The 25,384-nt window shown below is 43.7% G+C and overlaps 1 protein-coding gene across 1 annotated transcript in view; it reads left to right on the top strand.

Moving 5' to 3' along the window:
• PHF1 (PHD finger protein 1) overlaps nucleotides 1–25,384 on the top strand; it is a 1,060,025-nt gene that overhangs the window by 946,174 nt on the left and 88,467 nt on the right. Inside the window, exon 13 of the mRNA XM_086920608.1 lies at nucleotides 6,642–6,736. Coding sequence (XP_086776734.1) covers nucleotides 6,642–6,736 — 95 coding nt within the window. The remainder of the gene's footprint in view (nucleotides 1–6,641; nucleotides 6,737–25,384) is intronic.

The raw sequence follows: 25,384 nt of genomic DNA, 5'->3' as shown, positions 1-25,384 counted from the left end.
TGTTATCCAGACAGTCATTTCGAGGATGCCACTTTCTACCAAATGATCCTCCCTTGTGAATCATCTGCAAATTCAAGGCACATGGTTTCAGAAAGATATGTCCTACCACATTCACAACACAGAGCAGGACATCTCATTCTCAAGTTGTTTTTCCTGGATCAACAGAAAAACCTACTCCCGAAAACAATCCACTACTTGAACAAATGGTTCTTCTTCAGGAATCCTGCCAATTTGGATGTGGTGGTTAGTCAAAAATGTCCCAAACACAGTAGACTATTTCCCAGAATAGCAAAATGCAAAGGTGGATGCTCTCATTAGAACTTTTCAGGACAGTTACAAATGGGTTTTTAAAAGATGTTTTCATTGAATGGGGTTTACCTCAGCTAGTCCTCTTCATAAAAGCCCCAAAAAACAACTTTTCTTAGAGGTCCTACTAACAATGGTTGAGAAGAATTCCAGCTTGAGACTGGTCCGGCAAATTTAATTATGCATTTCCTTCAATTTCTTGGATTGTCAAACTGACTTATTCCAAGGCCAAAATCCTTACTGCTTTGGAATTGCTTAGACAGTGGTGGTTAATATTCACCTCTCATAACTTCCACACAGGAGTCTGCATTCCGAATGCTCTTCACAAGTTCACAGGTATGATTCCACAATTGAGCCTACCATCATTGAGCTTGGCCATTCCTCTCTTGAGCCCATCCAGAAGGTTCATTTAAGTCTTTGACAAGATTGCGTGCACATTTGAAGGGAAGCTATGAGTGTATTATATTTTCAAATGGAAGAGGTTCTACATAGGGCACATTCAGAAAAACATCAACCCAACCAAATTCCAAGAAGTCATACCACCTAATCTGCCCTACCTAGCAAATTCAATGTTGCGATTTTCCACCCTACATTTTTATAGAAAGTGTCCCTCACAAACCTCTTTTTTGAGAATCCTGCAATTAGGAAAGTCCTTCCCCAGATCAGGAGATCCCCCCCCCCCCACCCCTGCGAATTGAATGTTGTCCTCTGTAAACTAAGGAGTTCTCCATTCAACTAATTATTAAAGCTTCCCTGTAGCTTATTTCATGGAAATCTGCTTTTCTAGTTGTGATGACGTCTGCAAGTGGACTTAGCGAATTACAAGCCATGTGCTCCCATGATCCCTACTCAGTATGTCAGAAGAGTAGTGTGATCACGAGAACACATCTGAGTTATTTTCCTAAAGTGATTAAGGACTTCCACATCCGCCAATCCTTATCATTTCCACCATTCTTTAGAATCCCTTCACTCCAACGCAAAGGTCTTTGTATACGTTAAATCTTAAGAATGCATTTGTTTTATCTATACAAAATAAAGGATATTCATAATCTAAACAACTGTTTGTGAATTAAGTGCATGCTCATACAGGATTATCTACTACAAACAGTCCATTTCAAGGTGGAGTGTATCTTGTATCTTATTTTATTGGAAAGCCAACATCTAGACCTAAGTTTCCTTCCACAAGAGACAACTCTCCCGCTACTGCAGTGCTAATAAATATATTTAAAATATGGAAGCCCGTCCATACTTCCACTAGACACTACTCTCATTAGTCTGACTTTAGAGCTGATGCTAAGTAGGTCAAGTCTCCCTTAAAAAGCTTGAGGAAAAAGATTTAGGTTATTCTGTGCAGGCAGCTAGTAAGTTACAACCACAGCAGGTATGTTATGCTTTGTGAAGGTCCAGTTGGGGGAAAGGCACGCAAAGTTAAAGGGGTGGTCAAAAAGTATCTTTGTTTCACTAATACTTTTGCCACTGTTTGATGGATGTGTATGAAATTTGTCGGAGACTTAGCCAGCCTTCTCTTGGTATTTTTAGGGTCGCACAGATCCATCACGGGGTCTGGAAGGCAGCTAAGGCTGGGGCAGGATGTAAAAGTCTTCATTGCACTTTGTGACAAATCTGCCCAAAATTGGACAGAAGCTTGAAAGGATTGTTTTTCTATTAGAATGTCACGTTTTGTGCCAAAGCATTGGAGGAGTCAAATTCAAAATAGGAGGCAAACAAATTATAATGTGCTTATAGCTGCTTTGGTGCTGTTAAATGAAATGCATTCTGTGCAGGTACATCAGGTTTTCTTGCAGATACAAGGGGGGGGGCTGAAAATAAGGGTCAAAACATTGTTGATTTAATACATCTGGCACTGTTTTGTGGTTCATCGGGTGGCAGATTTCAAATGGGTGAAAGGAAAGTTTATTTGCTAATACAATTGATGGCACTGTTGTAATGAAACAGCATACAATTTGGCAGACTTAAGTTTAAGTTTTCTGTTAGTTATGTCAAGCGCACAATACAGTGGGGGTGCATGGCAGGGGAATGTGGTAAACATTTAAAAGAAAATACATGAAATGAGCTGTAAAAAAGACGCAGGCAGAGATTTGTTATGGTTCAGCGAACAAAAAAGCTCTGCAATTCACCAGTTATGGTGTGCAGCGCACAATGTACACCATAACTGAAGCCCCGCCATGCTCAGTATACCCCATAGGGGATAGTGTCTAAAAAGAGCAGAACATGGCTGGAGCCATTGTGCTTTGCACAGTTAAATGGCGAATTGTTATTTTTACTTTGTCAGCTGAACTATAATTTTAGCTGTATTTCATTCAGTGATATATACATATATATATGTATGTATGTGTATGTATATATATATATATATATATATATATATATATATATCTTTATTAGTAAATACAACCATTAATAAATAAATGGGGCATTAAAATGCACAAATTGTGGTATCAGTGTAACATAAATCATTGTGGCCTACCAACTGGACAATTTGACACATTTCATACGCTTTCCAATTCCATTTATTTACAACTCTAAAAGCAGAGAGAGAAAACACTACTCGAAACAAGAAAAACCCACATTTGATCTACTATATGAACATAGCTGAACAACATGTAGAAAGGCTGGGAAATGTAGCTAGATATGTCTCAGATCTGAAGACTTGGGGAATAACTGGTATTCCCCCTTAACAGTTAAGCAACCTTTCCTATCCCATCACTCCTTGGCCTGACAGTGTCTAGAGAGCAACATTTCTTTTTTCTGGTTCGTTATGGGAGGATGACAGAACATTTTTCGGGTATCTAAGCCCTGTTTTTCTTCAGGAAGTTGTGTTTGTTTTTTAAACTGTCGGGTTTCACTGGACGTCACTGGCATTAAGTGTTTCCTGCGAGGAATATTGTTTCTGTACTTCTTTTTTGACCAAAAAATGACTTCCTTTTTTTTCAAGTGCCTAGACTTTGGGGGAAAGAAGGCACCAAATGACTCATGTGTTCACTGTGTGTGATCTGTCTCCTGTACTCCACCTTCGTGGGCAGTTTGAAGACGAAATCAAGAGGCAGTAGAACAGGTTGGCATAGGAGCGCAATACAGTGCTCTGAAGGGGCTCCTTCTACTATAATCTGAATTTGCTGTCCTTAGATAATCTCCAAGATTCAGGGAACAAAGAAGGTACAAGAACCACCACCACTCCAAACACTGGCATCGAGCTTGTTCGATGTCAAGCATATAAATGTCAGAATCTGACATATTATCATAATGCTTGCCATCGAAGACAATCTCATGGTCAACCCTGCAGACTAGCACAATATCGCCTTCAAGGGCTCCATCAAGAACAGTATCAGCGTCAAGACATGCTTCTTCAAGACATTCAACATTGAGGCACTTTTCTCAAGAAGGCACTCATTGGCTTTGAGGGATTTATTGTTTACTGTTTTCTAAAAGAAGAGCTTCAGGGGCAATGTACTATTCCTCTGAATCTCCTGAAGAGAACCAGATTCCATTGAATTCCTCCAGAAGATCATGTCCAAATTGCGCTGAAGCCTTTATCTCTACCAAAGTCACTGAAAGTCATGAATCTGCCAAAAACTTTGCCAAGACTGAAAAGGCCTGTAGGGGAGTGGAAAAGTAGAATATGGCAATTTCCCCCCAAGGCTCAGTCAATGCTTTTACTCCGTCTTAGGTTGCAAATGAAAGGTCCCTTAGTCGAAAAAATGCTAAATAACCCCAAGACGGTTAAAAAATTCAAACCTCTTAGACAGGATTGCTATTTATGAGATCCAACGCCAAACCAGACTCCTTTGCATTTTAGTCTGTGAGCAAGCATTATGCATCTGCCTCAGAAACAACTGTGGATAGGGAGAGCAACAGACAACACATGTTAGGCAGAAAAATTTACTGTGCAGCTCTCATTGGTTTACAATCTACCTGCTAGGATGCTATGACAGAGCCTTGTGAGTGTCAATGAAAATGTATGCAGAAGAACTTCCACAGGACAAAATTAAGGGCTTCCCATAAACCCTTTATGAGGGTCTTCTGGTGTCAAACTAGGTGATTAGTTGCGCCTCTAGCACATTTCACCTCAACAGAACATTGCTGCGCTGTCAACCTCCTTAGGTCTTCCTGACTATTTCTTGTCTCATTAAAGAATGATGCACAATAAATAATAACTCCTAAATTTTCCATTCACAGGGTCGTTCCTCTTCGATCCACACACTGAGAAAGAAATACAGAGAATAAAGGCAAAGTCATAGACTTTAAAGACTGGTTGTTCTGGAGGAAGAGGAAACGTTTTCTAGATCCCATTGCAGACATACGAGAGATCACCCATATCATGAAACTCCTTCTGACATTCTCAAGGCCATAGCAATACCAACAGCCCCAATAATGGAACGAAACCACTAAACAAAGTCATCAAAGGGTTGTGATTTACAGCTTCAACTCAGTTCAGGCAGGGAATTCCGGCGTAAGAGACAATGAATTCCCCACTTCTCACCTCTGCACACCATTCCAGTCATTAGAAATATTACATATCATCTCGAAGAATGGTGAAGCATAACCAAAGATAATTGGGTGCTGAATATTGAGCAACTTGTAAATGCTCTTCATTTCAAAGCACCATCTCTTGAAATGACGAAATCACTGTCTTTTAAATTATATCTTCTCAAGATAAAAGGAAGCACATATTCTATTACAAAAGAAGGCCATAGAAACTATGTGTCCTAAAAAGGAAAATACACATATGCGTCTACTTATAGTATTTCCTCATTCCTTAAGAAATGTATTGAAACAGTGTACAGACATATTCAGGATTTCAGCGAGGCGAACGAGTTCATAAAAAAGAGAAGTTTCAAATGCTGGCTGTCCATCAAATCATTCCGTAACTAAAGTTAAAAGACTAGATGGGTTCAATTGACCTTCAGGTTACCTACTTTCATATCGTCGCGCAAAAACACATAACATTACTGAGGAAATTCCCATAAGGAAATGTGAGTCCTGAATGATGTGGTGTTAGAAGGAATATTGGAAGGATAGGGGGGTTCCTCAAAGAGATCTACTAGCCACGGGAGAATACAAAATACAAAGCTTACGCCTCCAGATGCCTGGAGCCACATTCTCTAGGAAAAGCCCTTTTGATGAGCCTATCAAAATATATACTATAGGAGTTCCCTCAATTGCACTGATCCCATCTATGATTCTCAAACACATTCAATCAGTCATCAGGATGATCCTTATTGCCCTGAACTGGCCAAGACAATGGTGGTAGAAAGATCTACTGCAACTCTCCGAAGCGGTTCAAAGTAAGCTACCATGAAACCCCAATCTCCTGTTCAAATACCGGGCCAAGTATTTCAACCAAGTCTAAGATCCTTGAATTAGATGTACAAGTCTTTAAGTCATCCAATATGAATATTTGAAGTTGTCAAAAGACATCATAGACATTTTTAAAGAACAAACACAAGGGCGCTGTGCATCGTTAAATGGAAAAGGTTCTTGTTATGGTTTCTACAGAAAAATACAGACCCTGTTTCCTCTTTCAGGTAAATACCAGTTTGAGTTATGTCAAACAAAACTGTTGTTCTCCTACAACTGCCACTACAAGGCATGATATGATAGTTTGATGGATCCTTAAATTCCTCAAATCTTTAGACCTGCTGCCTATCTGGCTACATTTCCCTGGACTTTTCATGCATCCAAAAGAATTCTGAAAGGATGTTTTTCTCCTTGTTTTAGTGTTGTAAATAAACGGAGTCAAATACCATTTGAAAATTGATCAATTGGCAGGGTGATGGGCTACAATAATTACTGCGTCACTCATGACACTTTTTGTACTTTGTTCAAATCACCATGTATTGGCTAAGGTCTATATTAATTTTTTTATTGTATATAATGTGTGTGTGAGTATGGATACAAACGTGTGTGTATGTGTGTCTGTATGTTGCAAATTCTAATGTTTGACTTCAAAGAACGTACCTACGATGCAGAATAGGGGTTACTAGTAACTTTCTCCCATTTGCAGTTATTTAGAGTTTTTATGACCTGCAGTACAAATGTTGTTATGTTAGTTATTTGGCAGATTTTTGGGGCTCTTATTTAGAAAGGTTTTATGGAGAGTTATCGGGTGAATTTTCAAAGGCGTTATTGGGAAGATTTAATTGGGAATTATCCAAAGGATTTTGTGGAGGAGTTGTTGAGAGAAATTTAGGTGGGATCATTGAGAATATGAGAGGGTTTGCTACTGAAATGTCATTTTATAGTATTTCTCTTTTCATTTCTAAGACATTTGTGATTACTTTAATAAACAAAATCTCTACTTGTGTCTCCTACAGCATGTAGTACAAAATTCAGTCAGTCCTAGCCAGAGCTATATGGGCTACAGTGGCAGCTACAATTTCCGACGCATAGGATCTCGCTGCCTCCAAAGGTGGGATAATTTGTCCTTCTTCAGCAATGTTTTTTATCTATGTGTGAAATGAAATGGGGTAGAAGAACTTAGAATTGGCAACATTCCTTCTGTTTTAAAATCTAAGTGGGAGAGGCCCTAAATGTATAATAAATTATTCACTTAAGGTTATTTTGATTTGCTCAATACAGTGCTCAATATGTTTTTTGAAAATATAAAATATCTTTTGCATTTTCATGCATCCTTAGTTTTGGATCCTTACCATTACAATTGTCTCATCTGTTCTGACCAATTCCTTATAAATATTCGACCTTGTTTTTGTTTGAAAAAAACTTTGTGGACCATCACAAAAAAATATAAGCTCACAAATGTATGTGCTCTAAAGAACTATAGAAATGTAAATTTTCTTTTAAATGGATGTTGTATAAAACGCAAAACCTAATCACTTAAATTCACACAGTTAACGTTAGCTATGCAATCATATGCCACCAGTGCAGTACTCATGACCTCACAGATTATTTATTCCCTGGAGACATCACATGTGACCTCACTAGTGACAACATGTCATCACATTTGCTGCAAACAATTACCCTTTCTCAGATCTGTGTGCACGGAAATAGCATACATTTTTAGGTTTCGCCTGTCGAAAGCTGCGCACTGCTCAGCTTTTCGCGCAGGCGAAATCTTAAGAGAACAGTATGTGGCTTGGTCACTGTCTCTCTGTTCCATTGGCTAGCCATTGGAACAGAGATCAGTCCGTCATAGCAGATTCGTGGGCGTTCCGGCGATTTTTAGGTTTTTCACTGTGAGCGTGTACTTTTTTTTTTTTTACATGGCTGTTTTTCATCATTTGTTCGATCGTCCTGGTCCCGCATGGTTGTATCCCGCTGTCCGTCCCACCTCCCGCTGTCCGTGTCTTTGTTCGCACCCCCCCCCCCCCCCCCCCCCCCCCCCAAAACGCACGCTGAACTACATTTTGACGTAACCGGTAACCACAATTAATCTTTTGTAATGTCTCACCCAACCCCTCTCTGAAAAGCTATTAATTTCTGTAACTTAACTGCCTTATCAGATGAGTTTAAGGGTGGTGATCGATCAGTGAAAGGGCCGATAATGCTTGACATTATTGGACTGAATACTAGCACCGAGCACAGTATCCCGGGAGGCACAGTCTGCAGGCGGCCCCTGCCACTCAGCAGGTTTCTGACACTTTTTCAGACACAGAGTCCTAGGGCAACCCCCCCCCTCCCCCCCCCGCCAACAAAGAAACCAGGTGAAGGGATTCCCAGATTTTCAATGTCCGCTTGATTAGCACTTACCTGCACAGGGGGCGGGGCTTGCAATACTGGTGGACGCAGTATGTCACGGACCCTGCCCGATGCAAGGAAGGAAAGACCCCCCCCTACCCCCCGAGGCCACTGTGTGAACTGTTACATGCAAAAAATATCAGGGATCTGTGGGCCACTCATGCCTCTGGGCCCCGGTGCCACTGCACCCGCTGCACTGATGGAAGCTCCGCCCCTGATGTGGTGGCTTCGGGTATGGGTGGCCTGGTCTCTGTTACTCACCCCAAGCTCCTCGGTGACTCTCGTGGCCCGGCGGACATATATTGGCTCCCGCCTGGGGTGAGTGGTCCCGTCTGCCGCCGTCTTGTAGTGATGCACCGGGGGTTGCTGCTCCCCTCCTGACGAGCATCGAGGGAGCCGGGTCAGACAGACCGCTGAGAGCGGCCCAGAGTCCGTGAATAACACTCTGCAATTCAGGAGCAAGGACTTTTCTTTCTGGTAACGGACCCTAGAGTGGCAGTCAGGCTGATCCCAGAGACCCCCCCCAGTCTCCCACCCCCTCAAACACGGGTCATCAGCGCAGTGTTTACATCTTGCAAGTACAAGGTTCACGCAGAGCCGCCCCTCAGCTCTGTGCTGTGAGTACAGCCCCATCCATATATAAGGGATCCCAGCGCACCCTCTGCTGCTGGTGTGATCTCGGATCCTGGGAGCCTGTCCCCAGGGGGCCCTCGAGTTTCAGTCGCTTTGTGTGATTCTTGGCACCGAGGGGCCCTGTTTACACTTAACGATGGGGCACGTGGAGCCATCATAATGATTAGGCGTCCTGCGCACATTGCACTGAGAGAGGGCACGTATTCACTCAGACCTCCCTGAGCCCATCACAGAGCGCCTCCTTCACCTTTGACACCTATTGTGATTTGTGACACAAAGTAAGTGCTCGCCATAGTGCCAGGCATAAATGGCTTCACTAGTTGACTCATTCTGGGCTGTGCAGAGTTCAGTTTTCAGTGCTTCACGCGTCATTAGGCAGATGACACTCGTGCACCACCTGGGGAGGGGTGGGTGGTTTCACAAAGACAGATGTGTAGGGTCGGAAACAAAAAACTCTGCATGCTGAAAGATGTGCAGACCTGCCTGAATTCCCAACTATACTGTTGTCTAATGATGATTTGTGTTTTTATAAGCAACCATGGATCGCGCGTGAGTACTATGTGATAGTCCTGTCTCGAGGATTGCCCTGTTGTTGGAGCCGGAGAGGCGCCCTGAGCATTATTCTCTTAGTGGAAGGCTAGCACCTTCCCCAAGCAGCACACGCATTCTATGTGGTGAATAACATGTGAATTCCATGTGGTCCTTTTTAGGTTTCGCCTGACATTTACAATGCCAATAGCTCTAACTTTTTCAAAGGCGAAACCATTGCATTGTAAACATGACTCCGCACAATAAAAAAAAAATCCTTGGGTCGTCGCCTAAAGTGACGCGTGTAACGTAATGATACCATGACGCATCTTGAGTGCGCGGCAACGGTGCGGATGCTCCAGGAGATGGCAGACTCTCTTGTATCTCGCGGTAGAGAGATACATTGGTAAAGAGTTCAAAGAGGTTATTCGGCGACAGACCTGAGCGATTCACGGAGGAGAAGCGAAAGTAAAAGTATCGTTTTGAGCCGTGTCTTGAAGCCACCGGGGCCAGGAAGTGGATTCCGTTAAGGCCTGTCCCTGGAGAGCGGCCTGCTTCCACCCAGGGCGCCTAGGTAAGCGTAATACGTGAGTGACGCTGAACCTCCTCCGCAACTGAGACTTTCTTTAGCAGGGTTCTCTTTATCAGTTAGCTACGAGACATCTCACCTACGCTCCTACTTAAGCGACAACGTCAACCACATCCACAATAATCAGTGCGGTGTGTTCGCATTTCCTCAAATGTCCTGTATTGCGGCTAATGAAGCTCCAGTCTCCTTTTTCTGCAGGCCATAAGCCACTGTCCAAGTTACCATTCACCCCTGCCTAATACAGTTCTGCCTTTTGGTTTTGTAGGAGTAAATGGCTGTCCGACCTTTTCTTCCATTCGAAGTATTCACCTGTATAAATGAGGCGGTGGTGGTTTCCTGTTAATTAGGGCAGATGAGGTTCTTGCAGTTTCAAAAGTTCTTATGATACATGGTCACCCATACCCATCACTTTTTTCCAGAGCTCAAGTCCTAAGCAAGCATTTGCAATGCAGTAGGTCTCGCATTTTCGAGGGTGTAAGTTATTGGCATTGTAAATGATAATGTCATCTTTTTTGAAAATTAACGCATAAATGAAAGGCATTGTCATTTACAATGTCAATAGCTCAAACTCTTTTAAATGCGAGACATATTTCATTTTAAAGAAGCCAACGCCATTTTCCTGTACTGCTTGGAAAGTGAAAGTATGCACGGTTCGCTGAATGTTGCAGGAAAGCATGTCATACCTGCAGTATGAGAAATTCAATAATATAGTGCTTACAAGGGGGGACTCTCCAAGTTAGGCAGAAGCGTGACATTCAGCATGTGGCATTGAATGTGACTTCAAAGGAAGTGACATCAGATCTTAAGACCTCACTTATGTTTCAGGTCTATCATGAGTACATGAACATGTGGAGAAGTGTGGCTCAGGGGTTAGAGGCGGCAGACCCGGAATCTGAGATCGGTCCTGGACCAGGGTTCAATTCCCCGCCCCGGCGGGTCTTGGGCTAAAAATTCCACGGACTCGATAATTCTCGTCCCGGTGCCTCCTCGACTCACGGGTTCACACTCTGCGACTCTGGGCAATAGCTTGCTTAATCTCCACAACGGCCCCTCGCGGCGGGATGCCTGACTTTCACCCTGTGGACACCCTGTTGGGGCTTCTCACAGGGGAATACCAGGACGGGTTCCCTAGGCAAGCGCCAGGATGCCCTTTGTGGTGACAGGTTGCGCTATATAAGTATACCTACATTTACCTACATTTACATTACAACATTTAACAAATTAGATTTTGCTTTGTGTGCCAGCTAAATCTCAGGGAGTAATAATAATGGTAAAATAACTCTGGAGGCGAACTTTTAGTTACTGTATCCGGTATCCCGGCGCCTCTGTAGTACACATTCACTCGCCACCAGTCTGAGCCAGGAACCATGCACTGAGCAGGCCCAAGGATTACAGCCAGCACTCACTCCCATAAACCCCCTCCTCCATTGCTACAGGTAAGATCTCCCGCTTCTTTGCTCCATTTGCCCCTCCCCATCGCTGTATGTGCTCTGATGCTAGGATGCATGCAATTTAGTCTCTCCAGTGATGGGTGCATTAGTGCTCAGAATATGTAAATCTGTGGGCTGGAAATCTTGCGGTTTCTGTCCGGTTGTCCAGTGTGAGGTCACATGGAGTGCTAATGCTGCTCCCTTCCTTCTGTGTCGCTTGCTATTCTTCCCTTCATCCTGAACCCCAGCCTGGGCTCCTTTCTTCCACCCCTGACAACTTTCATTCCCACTCTGCAGATCCCACCCATTCCTTAACACCCACTCAGCCTTTTTACCTCATAACCTGTTGCCAGACCTCTTCACGTGCCACACACCTTTTCAATCTCTACTACTCATATTCCTGTACCTCCTTTATATTACCCAGTTACTTTTTATCTTCTTTGCAGCCTTGGCTGGCTCTGTGTGTGTGTGTGTGCGGCTGGCTCTGTGTGTGTGTGTGCAGCTGGCTATGTGTGTGTGTGTGTGTGCGGCTGGCTCTGTGTGTGTGTGTGTGTGCGGATGGCTCTGTGTGTGTGTATGTGTGCGGCTGGCTCTGTGTGTGTGTATGTGTGTGCGGCTGGCTCTGTGTGTGTGTGTGCGGCTGGCTCTGTGTGTGTGTGTGTGCGGCTGTGTGTGTGCAGCTGGCTGTGTGTGTGTGTGTGTGTGTGCAGCTGGCTGTGTGTGTGCGGCTGGTTGTGTGTGTGTGTGTGTGTGTGCGTGTGCGGCTGGCTGGCTGTGTGTGCGGCTGGTTGTGTGTGTGTGTGCGGCTGGCTGTGTGTGTGTGTGTGTGTGTGTGTGTGTGTGTGCGCGGCTGGCTGTGTGTGTGTGTGTGCGGCTGGCTGTGTGTGTGTGTGTGTGTGTGTGCGGCTGGCTGTGTGTGTGTGTGTGTGTGTGTGTGTGTGTGTGTGTGTGCGGCTGGCTGTGTGTGTGTGTGCGGCTGGCTGTGTGTGTATGCGGGGCTGGCTCTGTGTGTGCGGCTGGCTCTGTGTGTGTGTGTGTGTGTGTGTGTGCGGCTGGCTCTCTGTGTGCGGCTGGCTCTCTGTGTGCGGCTGGCTGTGTGTGTGTGTGTGCCTTTGTGTGTGTGTGTGTGGCTCTGTGTGTATGTGTGGGTGCAAATGCAATAGGTCTCACATTTGCGAGAGATTAAGCTAATGGCAATGTAAATGACAATGCCATTTATTTATCTGTTAGCAAAACCAACACATAAATACAAATTTTGTCATTTACAATGCCAATAGCTCTAACTTTTCCAAAGGCGAAACCATTGCATTGTAAATGCTTGTTCTCTATCTAATCAAACATCTAGATGTTGGCAGTGCTAGGGCAGCCTTCAATCTACATTTAATGTTCATGATGATATGAAGTACTTAATAGTATAACTGTAGGCATCATTTGGTGTAAACTTGGCGAGGCCTCCTAGTTGTTGGTAGATGTGCTCAGCCATGCAACTGTCACCCATTTAGGGTTAGAGTAATACGTTTCCTACCTGTCATTGCATTATCGTATGGAAATTGTATGCCGAGCAAATATACCTACTTTATGACTTGGAGTTGCTCCTAATATTCTTGTTTCAGTCAGAAGCCAAGGTTGAGGAGTTGAATGGATATTATAGTTATACTGTGCATAAACACTTGTCATGAGCTGGGGCCTGGGCAGGTCTCGCATCCTCTTTGCTACACTCCATTTACAATATACTTTATTGTGACTGCCAACTGGTTGCAATCTGTATTTAACACCCAGGATCTCTCAGTTTTCTAAATGCTTATTCTGTTCCTCGACCTGACTTTCTTTCCCCAATAGAAACCCAGAGGGCTGCAGTTTCAGCACTCTTCGCTGACTGTCCTGACTACGTTTACAGTTTTGACGGACCCACTGCAGTTTTCCATCTGCGAAAGGCCCGACATATGTGACAAGAAACAGGCATAGTAACAGTGAAACCTTTTATAAGTGATTACACTGTGAGGAGAAGCAAGGCTGTGACTCTAGGAGTCTGCAGACCGTTGCCTACTGGTTGAAGCTCACCATGGAGCTTAGGTGTTTATCTAGCGAGGAGCTTCTTTTCTGAGGGATGTATGCATTAGAGGAAAAGAGAGAGTACAATCATCTCAATGGTTTCAAAATGTTAAAACAATTAATATACTGGTTGCGGATGTTTGCTAGAAAACTACTGCAAAGGGTTTAAAAGGGGGCTGCCATGATGATGAGAACCTGCTGTGAAACTCGTTCCAGTTATAATTGTGATTTCTCACTCTGAGCATCAGAAAGTCTTAGCACATTTACTCCAAGAAAATGACATTCTATGGATACTCCAAACTTCTGATTCATCACCTTGAGAATACACCAAGATGCCAGATTGAATCCAGAGAATTTACTCAATAATGCTCCTGTGCCCCAGTAGGTGGTGCCTTGTGACTCCGTTACTCCCCGAAAGAGATGAAGGAGAGCCACATATAAGCTCCACCCTTGCATACTGTCAGTTCCCTTCTCTCCACGCCCTTTAATTTGGATCCAGAGCTCAGGTCCCAATTTTGTCCATTTTCGGACGACTTTTAGAGCTGTACAGAAAGTTTACCAGGTAGGATTTCTCCCCTGAGAATGACTGATTTCAAGCTGTGCCTCGACTGCAGTAAGCGTATATTGATCACAAGCCCGTGCAACAAGTTATGCGGTAAATAAGCTAATCTGCCCAAATGGCAAGTGACAAACAAAATCTTTTGTCCCCAAGCATAAGATATTATGGTTGGCATGTCCTGGGTCTATTTGCCATCCCGTTGAGGAGTGGGCTCACTGCGAAGTCCCGCAGGGCGGGTCCCTGACCGGCAACACCTTGTTTCTGTTAAACCATCAGCAACAAGTTAAATACCGCAAACCGACCCATGCGCCGACACAATGGTAGGTCTTCCATGGAGCCGGTCCTGACCAAACTGTAAGTACGGCATAACCGACCACGCATCAGGGAACGGAATATTTTTCCTACTCTGAACCAAGCAGCGTCAACTGACCCCAACATTAATTTATTTATTTCAAAGGGCGTGCCATTATGCACGACTTGAGGAGTCCCGAATTTTACCCAATTGGGGCGAGTGAATAATTGTGATGGACTTTTAATAGTATATGTCATGTTTGTAATGTGGTGTTTATATATGCACAGGGATCATAATTTGATCCAACACAAAGCATGCGATTGGTGCAAACAGCAAAGCATGCTTTTGGTGTAAAAAATAAGCTTGTGATTCACAAATTTACGATCTAGCAACAATATTGCAACAACAAATGCAACTGTTTGCTTATATTTTTACTGTTTTTTGTGGGTCTTTGACCTACATGCCATCGCCAAATATAGGTTTAAAAATTCAATACCAAAACTAAAGTATGTGTGATTGGGAGCAAATCCATGAACTCCAATCACAAAATAGATTAGGTAAATATCGGTCTTGAAGAATAGTTACCAGATCATTTGTATTACTACACAAAAGTTAAAAACATGTTGACACAGTTATCTAGGATAAGTAAAGTCTAATAGATAGCATCACATATTTTAATATAGGAAGAGAACTTGTTCATTAATGTTTTTCCTGAGAAGTACCTCTTATCCTATTCTTAAACTTTACACATTTTATACATTAACATCTACTCTTTACGCCCCCACATCTGCACTTCACGGCGGACGAGAAGATCTCCGGCAAAGAGCCCCCATTGTGGGTGCCCATAAGGCAGTACAGCACCAGTTCGACGAGGAGCAAACACCCTATGATAAAGCATGACACCTATCTAGGTGTGTGAGGGCATTTGTTCCTGCAGAGTCACGCTCCCAGCGTACTCTGCAGAATAGTCCTAGACCTACATAAACACAAATTTCACTAGGAACTGCATACCCTTTGTACATTATCTAGATTATTTGGACCATGTATGGTGGACATTGATGCGCTGTAAGTCCCTCCCTTTTGTTAGACACAAGTTTATTGACAACACAGCCATTGACGGTCTTATTATCATTGTTCACAGGACCACCATCGATAAAGCAGCTGTGGTTGGCCAATTGTTGTCCGTTGATGAAGAGAAAGCTCCTCATTTACTTCGAGTCCTTCATATATGCCATACACTTTTACAGTAGCAGACATGGAGCTCTCAAAAGTGCTCCTGTCAATGACCACACCGTCAGTGAGACTGCTGCAATCCTCAATGGTTTCACCTATGCTGTTTCATCCCTCAAAGAGAAGTTTCTAATATGGATGCTGAGGCCATGAAGGAGACAACAATGACCAGATAGATAATGGGGGAGCTACAAAACCTGCAGCCGTAAACATACAAAATGTAGATTCTGAAAATGTTTACAACAAAGAAGAAAAGCTGTATTTCGTTAAGCGCAGACGCAGCATCACACTTGCAAAAGCTCTTCATTGTGTTCAGGTGATTAGTTTGGATCACCTTTAGTGCCAGTGATAAATGTACCACTTGATATGTTTGCCACTTAGCAGAATATGGTTAAGGACATTTATCAAAAATGACCTGTTTCTGGCATCTTGCAGCCACATTCACAAACAATAATGACCCATATCCCTGGGAGGAGGCTGTTTCAGAAGTGGCTTCGAGATATTCTAATTGTACGATTCTGGGAGATTTTATCTTTCATTTGTACTTCTCGACAAGTAGGGAGGGACAGCAATTTTGGTAGTCGTTCCAATTTTAGTATATGTGCTGCTGAAGCATCATTTAAAGTCCTTAATCTTAACTCTTCGATTTCAATGACCACTCATCAAGTCAGACATACTTTGGACCTTATTCTATCTTACCTTCCTCTTATGGTTAGTTCCCCCCTTGAATTAAGTTAGTCAGCTGTGACTATACTTGTGCTGCCTCTGAGGTGGGTGAGAGACGTGGATCCGAAATTAAAGCTTAGAATAAAATCATCCCTTTGTAGCTAGTGGGGGAACTTATTGTAGCCCTCTCCCCCATAATTGACTGTGATATTAACTTGGACTTGGCTGTGGATTCTTGGATTATGGGAGTCACCAGTGATCTATCCCCTAATATTTTTTTTGATAATCAACTTTATTGGTTTTTGGATAACAAGTAAATTCATTGGTAGCAGATCAAGCATTGTAATTAAAGAAATTCCATCACATACGTTCGACAAAAAGTACAGTCGGCCCCCGTAGCAATCCCAGAACCACAACATTCTCTTCCAGGGGATACTAATTAATAGTCATAAGCACTGAATAATCTCCGCCCATGAGCGGTAACCCGGAACACATAACTAAATACATATATATGTGTAAATATATAATGAAGTACATAGTACTAAAGAAATTATACACATATACATGTATACGCTAATAATATGCAGCCCAACCATAACCTCTATAGGCTAATAAAGCCATAATTACATATTTTCTGCAGAATGAAAATAAAACATAAAAACAATGCAAGAAAAAAGGCAGGAGCCTAAAATGCATTCCACAGACAGAAAAACCTTTTATTTTCATCAAGGAAACTGTAATAAAAGGCAATTAGCCTATGTAGGCTGCATAAAGAAATAACGTCCCTGTACCGAAAATCAGACTGGCACCTCGCCTTTAAGGCCTCAGAGAATCTGAACACTTTGTCTTTAAGGCCTCCAGGGGGAACTCTGCTCCCATCATGTCCCACTGGTGACAGTTAGGTCAGTTCTTTTTTCCGGCTTGTGCTGTGAGGAACTTGGAACTTGAACTCTGCTGAATTTGATTGTTTTTCAGTTCGAATTTGTTTTTTTCCTGTCTTATTTGACAGTATTTGTTGCTGGTGGTAATATTCTACTTTTTCTGACTAATTCTTCTAGTATTTTTTAGTCAGTTATGCCACCTGTATTCTACAAATGCCCTTCCTGTGGGAAGATGTCAAAAACAGATCCCCATTCTGTTTGTATGGTTTGTCTACCTTCCACACATGATGTGGAAAAATGTTATTATTATCTTTGGTCTAGACCTAAAGCACATTCCACTAGGGGAAAAGCAGCAACTGCTGCATTCCTTAGGAATGTACCGATTTCCGAGATCTGTAAAGCAGCCACTTGGAGATCTATACATACATTTACAATACATTATTGTCTTGATTCTGATACCAGGGCAGATAACCAAGTAGTTCAGGCCTCCTGAGGAATCTGTTCCACAAATGATTTAGTATGCTTGTTGATTTGGGTCATTCATTCTCATTTGCCTGCAGGTGGAAGATGGGCTTGCTATTCTATTCAGTGCTTATGACTATTGATGAGGATCCCCTGTAGGCTAACAATGTCTGCTGTTTTGCAGTTTTCATGAGTCTTACTCATTAAAAAAAAGTTCAAGTGTCACTTGCCCTCCTGTGATCTATATATTCATTATGTATTTATAAAAACAGTGATTTGTTATTACATTGTTTAGCCTACTATATGTGGGCTGCATTGGTATGGAAAAATGATATATGTTTGTGTATGTATATATATATATATATATATATATATATATATATATATATATATATATACATACACAAACATATATCATATTTTTTGTAACATCCTCCTAGACCTCTCCGCGGCATTCGACACGGTCTGCCACCGCACCCTAGTACGGCGCCTCAGCAACGTCGGAATCCAGGACAAGGCGCTGGAATGGATCATCTCCTTCCTCGACGGAAGAACACAGAGAGTCCGCCTACCACCGTACAAGTCAGAGGCCACCGAAGTCATCTGCGGCGTCCCCCAAGGATCATCTCTGAGCCCCACCCTCTTCAACGTCTACATGAGCCCCCTCGCGGCCATCGTACGCAAACACAACCTCAGCATAATCTCCTACGCCGACGACACCCAGCTGATCCTCTCCCTGACCAACGACCCCGCCGCCGCCAGAGCCAACCTGCACGAAGGGATGAAAGAGGTAGCCGAGTGGATGACGACCAGCCGCCTGAAACTGAACTCGGACAAGACGGAGGTCCTCATCCTGGGCTCCTCTCCCTCCGCCTGGGACGACTCCTGGTGGCCTCCCGCCCTGGGCACCGCACCCAAACCGACAGACCATGCACGCAACCTGGGCTTCATCCTGGACTCCTCCCTCTCCATGACCAGGCAAGTCAACAACGTCTCCTTGGCATGCTTCAACATCCTACGCATGCTACGGAAGATCTTCTGGTGGATCCCCACCGAGACCAGGAAGACCGTCACCCAGGCCCTCGTCACCAGCCGACTGGACTACGGCAACGCCCTCTACGCCGGTACCACCGCCAAGCTCCAGAAGAGACTCCAGCGGATCCAGAACGCCTCAGCCAGACTCATCCTCGACATCCCACGAACCAGCCACATCTCCGGACATCTGAGAGACCTTCACTGGCTCCCCGTCAACAAAAGAATCACCTTCCGCCTCCTCACCCACGCACACAAAGCCCTACACGACCAAGGCCCGAGCTACCTCAACAGCCGAGTCAACTTCTACGCTCCCAAACGCCACCTCCGATCAGCCAACCACGCCCTCGCCGCCGTCCCCCGCATCCGAAGAGCGACTACAGGAGGAAGGTCCTTCTCCTACCTGGCCGCCAAGACCTGGAACTCCCTCCCGACCGACCTGCGCCTGACCCAAGACCACCTCTCCTTCAGGAAGAAGCTGAAGACCTGGCTGTTCGAGCAGTAGCGGCTCCCCCCCCCCCCCCCCCCCCTCCCCCAGCGCCTTGAGACCCTACGGGTATGTAGCGCGCTTTATAAGTGTCACTGATTGATTGATTGATTAAGTGCAACATGTGACCTTATGACAACAATGATTTTAAATATGGCGCCTTTCTCGTCAGAGAACGGAACAACATTTGAGTAAGGCAGTAGCCGAAACGCGTCATGTTGTGGCTGCTACTATTTGAAAAATAAATTTTGCTGAAACGGGGACACCCTTATGAGTGCTTTATTCGTCCTAAATGGAAGAAGAAGGAGCGTGCATATATATATATATATATATATATATATGTGCAGATGTCTCGCGCTGCAGAGGCGCAAGGAAAGTCGCACAAAGGATTTCTTGGTTTTTCAGGAATGTATTTATTGACTTGACGCGTTTCTGCAGCACGTTTCTTTTGTCAAAAAGTCATATGAAGACCAAAGGGAGGCCATGTCTTTTTACAACATTTTCAAATCATACAATAGACATAGAAAACATATGCATTTCCTGTTTGTTTGTGTCATGTGATCTGAAGGAAGAAAGACTCACGCAATATTTTGACAATTGATACTTCATAAAATTGGTGAGCAAGTTGCAAAGCATGTCATGGTAAAAATAACAATTAACCCCGTTGCCGCTGCCGCGATTTCCCGGCAGTGTGACACTTCCGCAAAATGGGCGGAGCCGCGTCGGCCATTGGCCGACGGCAGCAGTAGCGAGGTAGTGCTCCCGTCGGCCAACGGCAGACAGAAGCACGCAACGGGTTAATAGTTGTTTAAACAAAAACAAATTAAAGATCCATCATGATTGCTTTAAGGGTGAGAAAAGATATTTATAACGCGCACCCTGTTCAAAGTGTGAGGTAGTTGTTGCCCAGTGGCAGACAACCCTTCAGGATACTGAAACTGGTTTGCTAATGACCAGGAGGGGCACGGGGTGGCCTTAACCAATTCAAGGTGCTACCATTGGGCCTTAAATTGGCGCTGCATGTATTCAACAATTGTATGACTCCAGTTGTAGTGACAAGCTGATAAAAGCTGCCATGCAGCAAGAAGTCTTGGGAAGACAAGTACAGTGCATTAAAGGGTGGACTTAGCTATCAACATGAAGACATCGATTTTGACCACATCCAGGGGTTTAGTGTTTCTGGGAGCTATGATTTGCAAAAAAGAAGGGATTGTATTTGCTTTTTAAAAAAGAAGTAACACGCTGATGTTTCTAGTATCTTTCCTGATAACAGAACTGACAGTTACAGAAAGGACTGTCAAGGCACTGCTATGAAGCATGTCTTTTTGTATTCTTTTGCTGCCTCAGTGTAACTTCCGCCTGAGAATGTTCGATAAACATGCAGTGGTATTGTGACAATGTAATTATCATAACCCCAGAACTAGGCAGACCTTGTAATGGTGGATAAAAATAGACTATACCTTCAAAGGTCAAATCCTTGCCAGTTTGGCAGCCAAAACCTGTATTGGCAGCGTTAATAAGACCAATACTAATTCATAGAGCTTCTGTGGAAGTGTTAATAAGACCATCCTTCACACCAATTCATAGAGCTTCTGTGGAAGCGTTAATAAGACCATCCTTCACACCAATTCATAGAGCTTCTGTGGAAGCGTTAATAAGACCATCCTTCAAACCAATTCATAGAGCTTCTGTGGAAGCGTTAATAAGACCAATACTTCAAACCAATTCATAGAGCTTCTGTGGAAGTGTTAATAAGACCATCCTTCAAACCAATTCATAGAGCTTCTGTGGAAGTGTTAATAAGACCATCCTTCAAACCAATTCATAGAGCTTCTGTGGAAGCATTAACAAGACCATCCTTCAAACCAATTCATAGAGCTTCTGTGGAAGCATTAACAAGACCATCCTTCAAACCAATTCATAGAGCTTCTGTGGAAGTGTTAATAAGACCATCCTTCAAACCAATTCATAGAGCTTCTGTGGAAGTGTTAATAAGACCATCCTTCAAACCAATTCATAGAGCTTCTGTGGAAGTGTTAATAAGACCATCCTTCAAACCAATTCATAGAGCTTCTGTGGAAGCATAAATAAGACCAATACTTCAAACCAATTCATAGAGCTTCTGTGGAAGCGTTAATAAGACCATCCTTCAAACCAATTCATAGAGCTTCTGTGGAAGTGTTAATAAGACCATCCTTCAAACCAATTCATAGAGCTTCTGTGGAAGTGTTAATAAGACCATCCTTCAAACCAATTCATAGAGCTTCTGTGGAAGCGTTAATAAGACCATCCTTCAAGTTAATTCATAATTCATAGAGCTTCTGTGGAAGCGTTAATAAGACCATCCTTCAAACCAATTCATAGAGCTTCTGTGGAAGTGTTAATAAGACCATCCTTCAAACCAATTCATAGAGCTTCTGTGGAAGCATTAACAAGACCATCCTTCAAACCAATTCATAGAGTTTCTGTGGAAGTGTTAATAAGACCATCCTTCAAACCAATTCATAGAGCTTCTGTGGAAGCGTTAATAAGACCATCCTTCAAGTTAATTCATAATTCATAGAGCTTCTGTGGAAGCGTTAATAAGACCATCCTTCAAACCAATTCATAAAGCTTCTATGTAAGTGTTAATAAGACCATTAATAGAGCTTCTGTGGAAGTGTTAATAAGACCATCCTTCCAGTGAATTCATAAAGCTTCTATGGAAGTGTTAATAAGACCAATTCTTCAAACCAATTCATAGAGCTTCTGTGGAAATGTTAATAAGACCAATACGCAGCGAGATTGGCACCCTTGCTGTGGTGTTTTCGACCTGCTACTGTGCGTGAGGGTGAATTAGGAGGAAAAGATCTGTTGACAGTCTAATGAAACTGGGGGCTGCTCAGTCTTAATCGTTTGTATGATTTATTTTAAAGCTTCACTCAGCATTTATGTTTTAAATTGTGTTTGCGGTGACTACAACTGCAAACAATCTTACCTGACTGCATTTTCTCTGCTGGTCCCCGTTCCGCCACGGCTTGTGCCGTTTGTGCGGAGGGACAGGAAGCAGTGGCACACCTGCAGCGTCATCAGAGCTGCCCCGCCCTCCTCCCTACATATTCCCTTCACTAGCGCGGACGCGCGCAGCCAGTTTGGCACCCTTGCTGTGGTGTTTTCGACCTGCTTCTGTGCGTGAGGGTGAATTGGGAGGAAAATATCTGTTGACAGTCTAATGAAACCGGGGGCTGCTCAGTCTTAATCGTTTGTATGATTTTAAAGCTTCACTCTGCATTTATGTTTTAAATTGTGTTTGCGGTGACTACAACTGCAAACAATCTTACCTGACTGCATTTTCTCTGCTGGTCCCCGTTCCGCCACGGCTTGTGCCGTTTGTGCGGAGGGACAGGAAGCAGTGGCACACCTGCAGAGTCATCAGAGCTGCCCCGCCCTCCTCCCTACATATTCCCTTCACTAGCGCGGACATGCGCAGCGGCGCGCCAAAGGCAAGCCCGCCTGCGCCCGCCCGCTCCTGGACACCGCTTTCCGCCCAAACCCCTGGTAATTTCCTTTATTTTCCCCTCTTCTTTTCACTCTATCGGGTAAGGGGTTTACTGTACTACTATATTGATCTGTTACAGCCGTCAGGAACTTCAATCCTTAAATCCGCCCAATGGGTCAGCTAATCTACTAGATTGTACCAAGGTAATCCATTTTACCACCGAACCCTCTAGGGTAGCGACCAATGCAACGTCGAGGGGCTCGCATATGAAAGCGCTCGCTAACCCCCAATTAACTAACAACACCAGTACCAATGTAATTAGTAATACCTTCTCAGCGCTGTACCTTAACACCAGATCCATCCCTAAACATGCCCTTGAGCTCTGGAGCTTACTGGATAACAAAAAACCCGATATCTGTTTCTTCACTGAAACATGGCTGCATGGCCTGGCTTCTCCGGATATAGCTATTGCTTTTCCTAACGAATACCAGATTATCAGACATGATAGAATACGAAAGAGAGGGGGAGGCATTGCCATTGCGGCAAAATCTCCCATTGAAATGACTAAACTCGAGTCACTCTCTAATGAATGGCTTGAAATTTTAATAATCAACATGAAACTTAATACTAACTCCTTTGGAAGGGCTGCTTTGGTATATAGACCCCCGGGAGATAAATCACAATTCACCAACATTCTTTTAGATCTATTCGCATCACATGTGCTGGCCACTGACAATTTTATCCTACTTGGTGATTTCAATCATCATGCTGAATTAACGCATGACACAGACTCCTGTAACCTAATAACCTCCTTGGAAACTTTGGGTCTCACACAAAAGGTAATTCCCTTGATCTAATCTTTACCAACATAGCAAATTTCACTTGTGAATTACCCATACCTATGATCTGGACCGATCATTTTTTTGTTAATTTTAAATTTCCTATACCACTGGGGTCAAGGACAACCAATCAGAAAGAAACAGTATTTATCCGCCCTTGGCACAAACTAACCCCTGAGGCATTTTCGTCTCACTTCGTACCTATGAGAACATTGAACTTATGGTAACCCAACTGGATGTATCCATAAAAAACACTTTAGATGAAATTATCCCGGAGACTTCAGTTAAGGTTAAGAGCACTGCTTCACCTTGGTTCACTGAGGATTTGAAGCGTGAGAAAGCGACCTGCAGAATAGCTGAAAGGCGCTGGCGGAAGAATAGAACGCAAGAAGACCGAAAGAATTATAAAATCACTCATTCCAACTATTTAAAAAACATAAAGAAAGCAAAAACGCTTTACCTTTCGCAGAGAATAAATAAAGCGGCCCAGTCAAGTAAGGAACTCTATAAAATCTTGATGGAGTACACTACCCCTCTGGTGGAGCGCTCCGCATTTATTCCCACCTTAGAGTGGGTGAACTCATTATCTTGTTATTTTGATCAAATTAAGTCAATTTACTCCTCATTCGCAGCAGCCAATCAGGATGTGCCCATGTTAGGCGCAACATTTCCAGAGACTGTGGCTTCCACTGAAATCACTACCACTCCGTCCTTAACTAAATTCGAGCCTACCACCTCTGATGAAGTGTTAGAAGCCCTCAAGAAAATTAAATCCGGCTCTCCCACCGATTTATTATCCCCTCTTAGATGCAGTGGGATATTTCCGCTTCTGGCCGGCACGCTGACTAACATCTTTAATCACTCCTTTGAGAGTGCCTCTATTCCTAGCAGCTGGAAGCTAGCCAAGGTCAAGCCTATCCTCAAAAAGCCCAACAGCGACCCCTCCACCCTATCCAATTACAGACCTATATCCCTTTTACCTTTCTTTGGGAAAGTACTGGAACATCTAGTAATTAAACGAGTTACCACCTACATTGAGGCACATGCACTGTTTGATTCTTCACAGTCAGGTTTTCGTACCGCCCATGGTACGGAGACCGCAGTTATTGAGATAGTAGATAACATTCGGCTCTCCCTAGATAGAGGGGAGTCAGCTATTCTGGTCCTGTTGGATCTATCGGCGGCCTTTGACACCATCTCCCACAGCATTTTGAAACATCGGCTGTGGGAAATTGGTGTCAGGGGCAGTGCCTTAGCCTGGTTTGAAGACTATCTCGCCGGCCGCTATACCCATCTCAAAATGAACACCTATGTATCCAGGAACTGGCCTCTCACTGTGGGGGTACCATAGGGGTCGATTCTTAGTCCCCTATTGTTCAACCTATATTTGACCCCGTTGGCCAACATTATAAAATCTTATGGCTTCTCCACAGTGTCTTACGCTGATGACACGCAGGTATTAATCACCTGCAGTTCTCAGTTTCTGGATACCTGTATGAGATTCAAGCAGTGCATGGTTCACATTAGCGGTTGGATGAGTGATAATAAGCTCCAACTCAACTATAGCAAAACCGAAATCTTGCTATTTGGTAATGCCAAAACTATTTGGTCCCAGGATTGGTGGCCTCACGAACCCGGACCCTGCCCGGAGCCTAAAGAAGTGGTGCGTGACCTGGGCATTATGCTGGACAGTGCTCTCTCGATGAAAGCACATGTCAACCTAGTATCTGGTACTTGTTACGGAATACTTAAACAACTGCGTAAAATCTTCAAATGGCTTCCTCTAGAGGCAAGAAAGCCTCTGGTTCAGGGGCTCATTATAAGCCGTCTAGATTATGGAAATGCCATGTTTGTGGCGATCAATGAGTGTGTGCTCACCAAACTTCAAGTACTACAGAATGCGGCTGCCCGATTTGTACTGGGACTACCGCCGAGGTCTGCCTCTGCACCCAGTCTAAAAGAACTGCACTGGCTCCCCGTGCGCCAAAGATGTCAGTTTAAAATCCTAAGTCTCACTCATAACCTCCTCTACGGTATTGGCCCCACCTACCTGGCAAAAAAATTAGTTTGGTATAGACCATCCAGAACTCTACGTTCTAGCTCGAAGTCCCTTCTTGTCCAACCAAAGGCCCGCACCTCCAGAAATGGATGCAGGGCTTTTTCTTATCTGGCACCGCAATTATGGAACAAATTGCCCTCCCATC

Source organism: Lissotriton vulgaris, chromosome 5, assembly GCF_964263255.1.
Source record: "Lissotriton vulgaris chromosome 5, aLisVul1.2, whole genome shotgun sequence".
Classification (NCBI taxonomy): domain Eukaryota; kingdom Metazoa; phylum Chordata; class Amphibia; order Caudata; family Salamandridae; genus Lissotriton; species Lissotriton vulgaris.
Note: the sequence above shows the minus strand (reverse complement) of the source record. Positions and strands in the feature narration are given on the sequence as shown.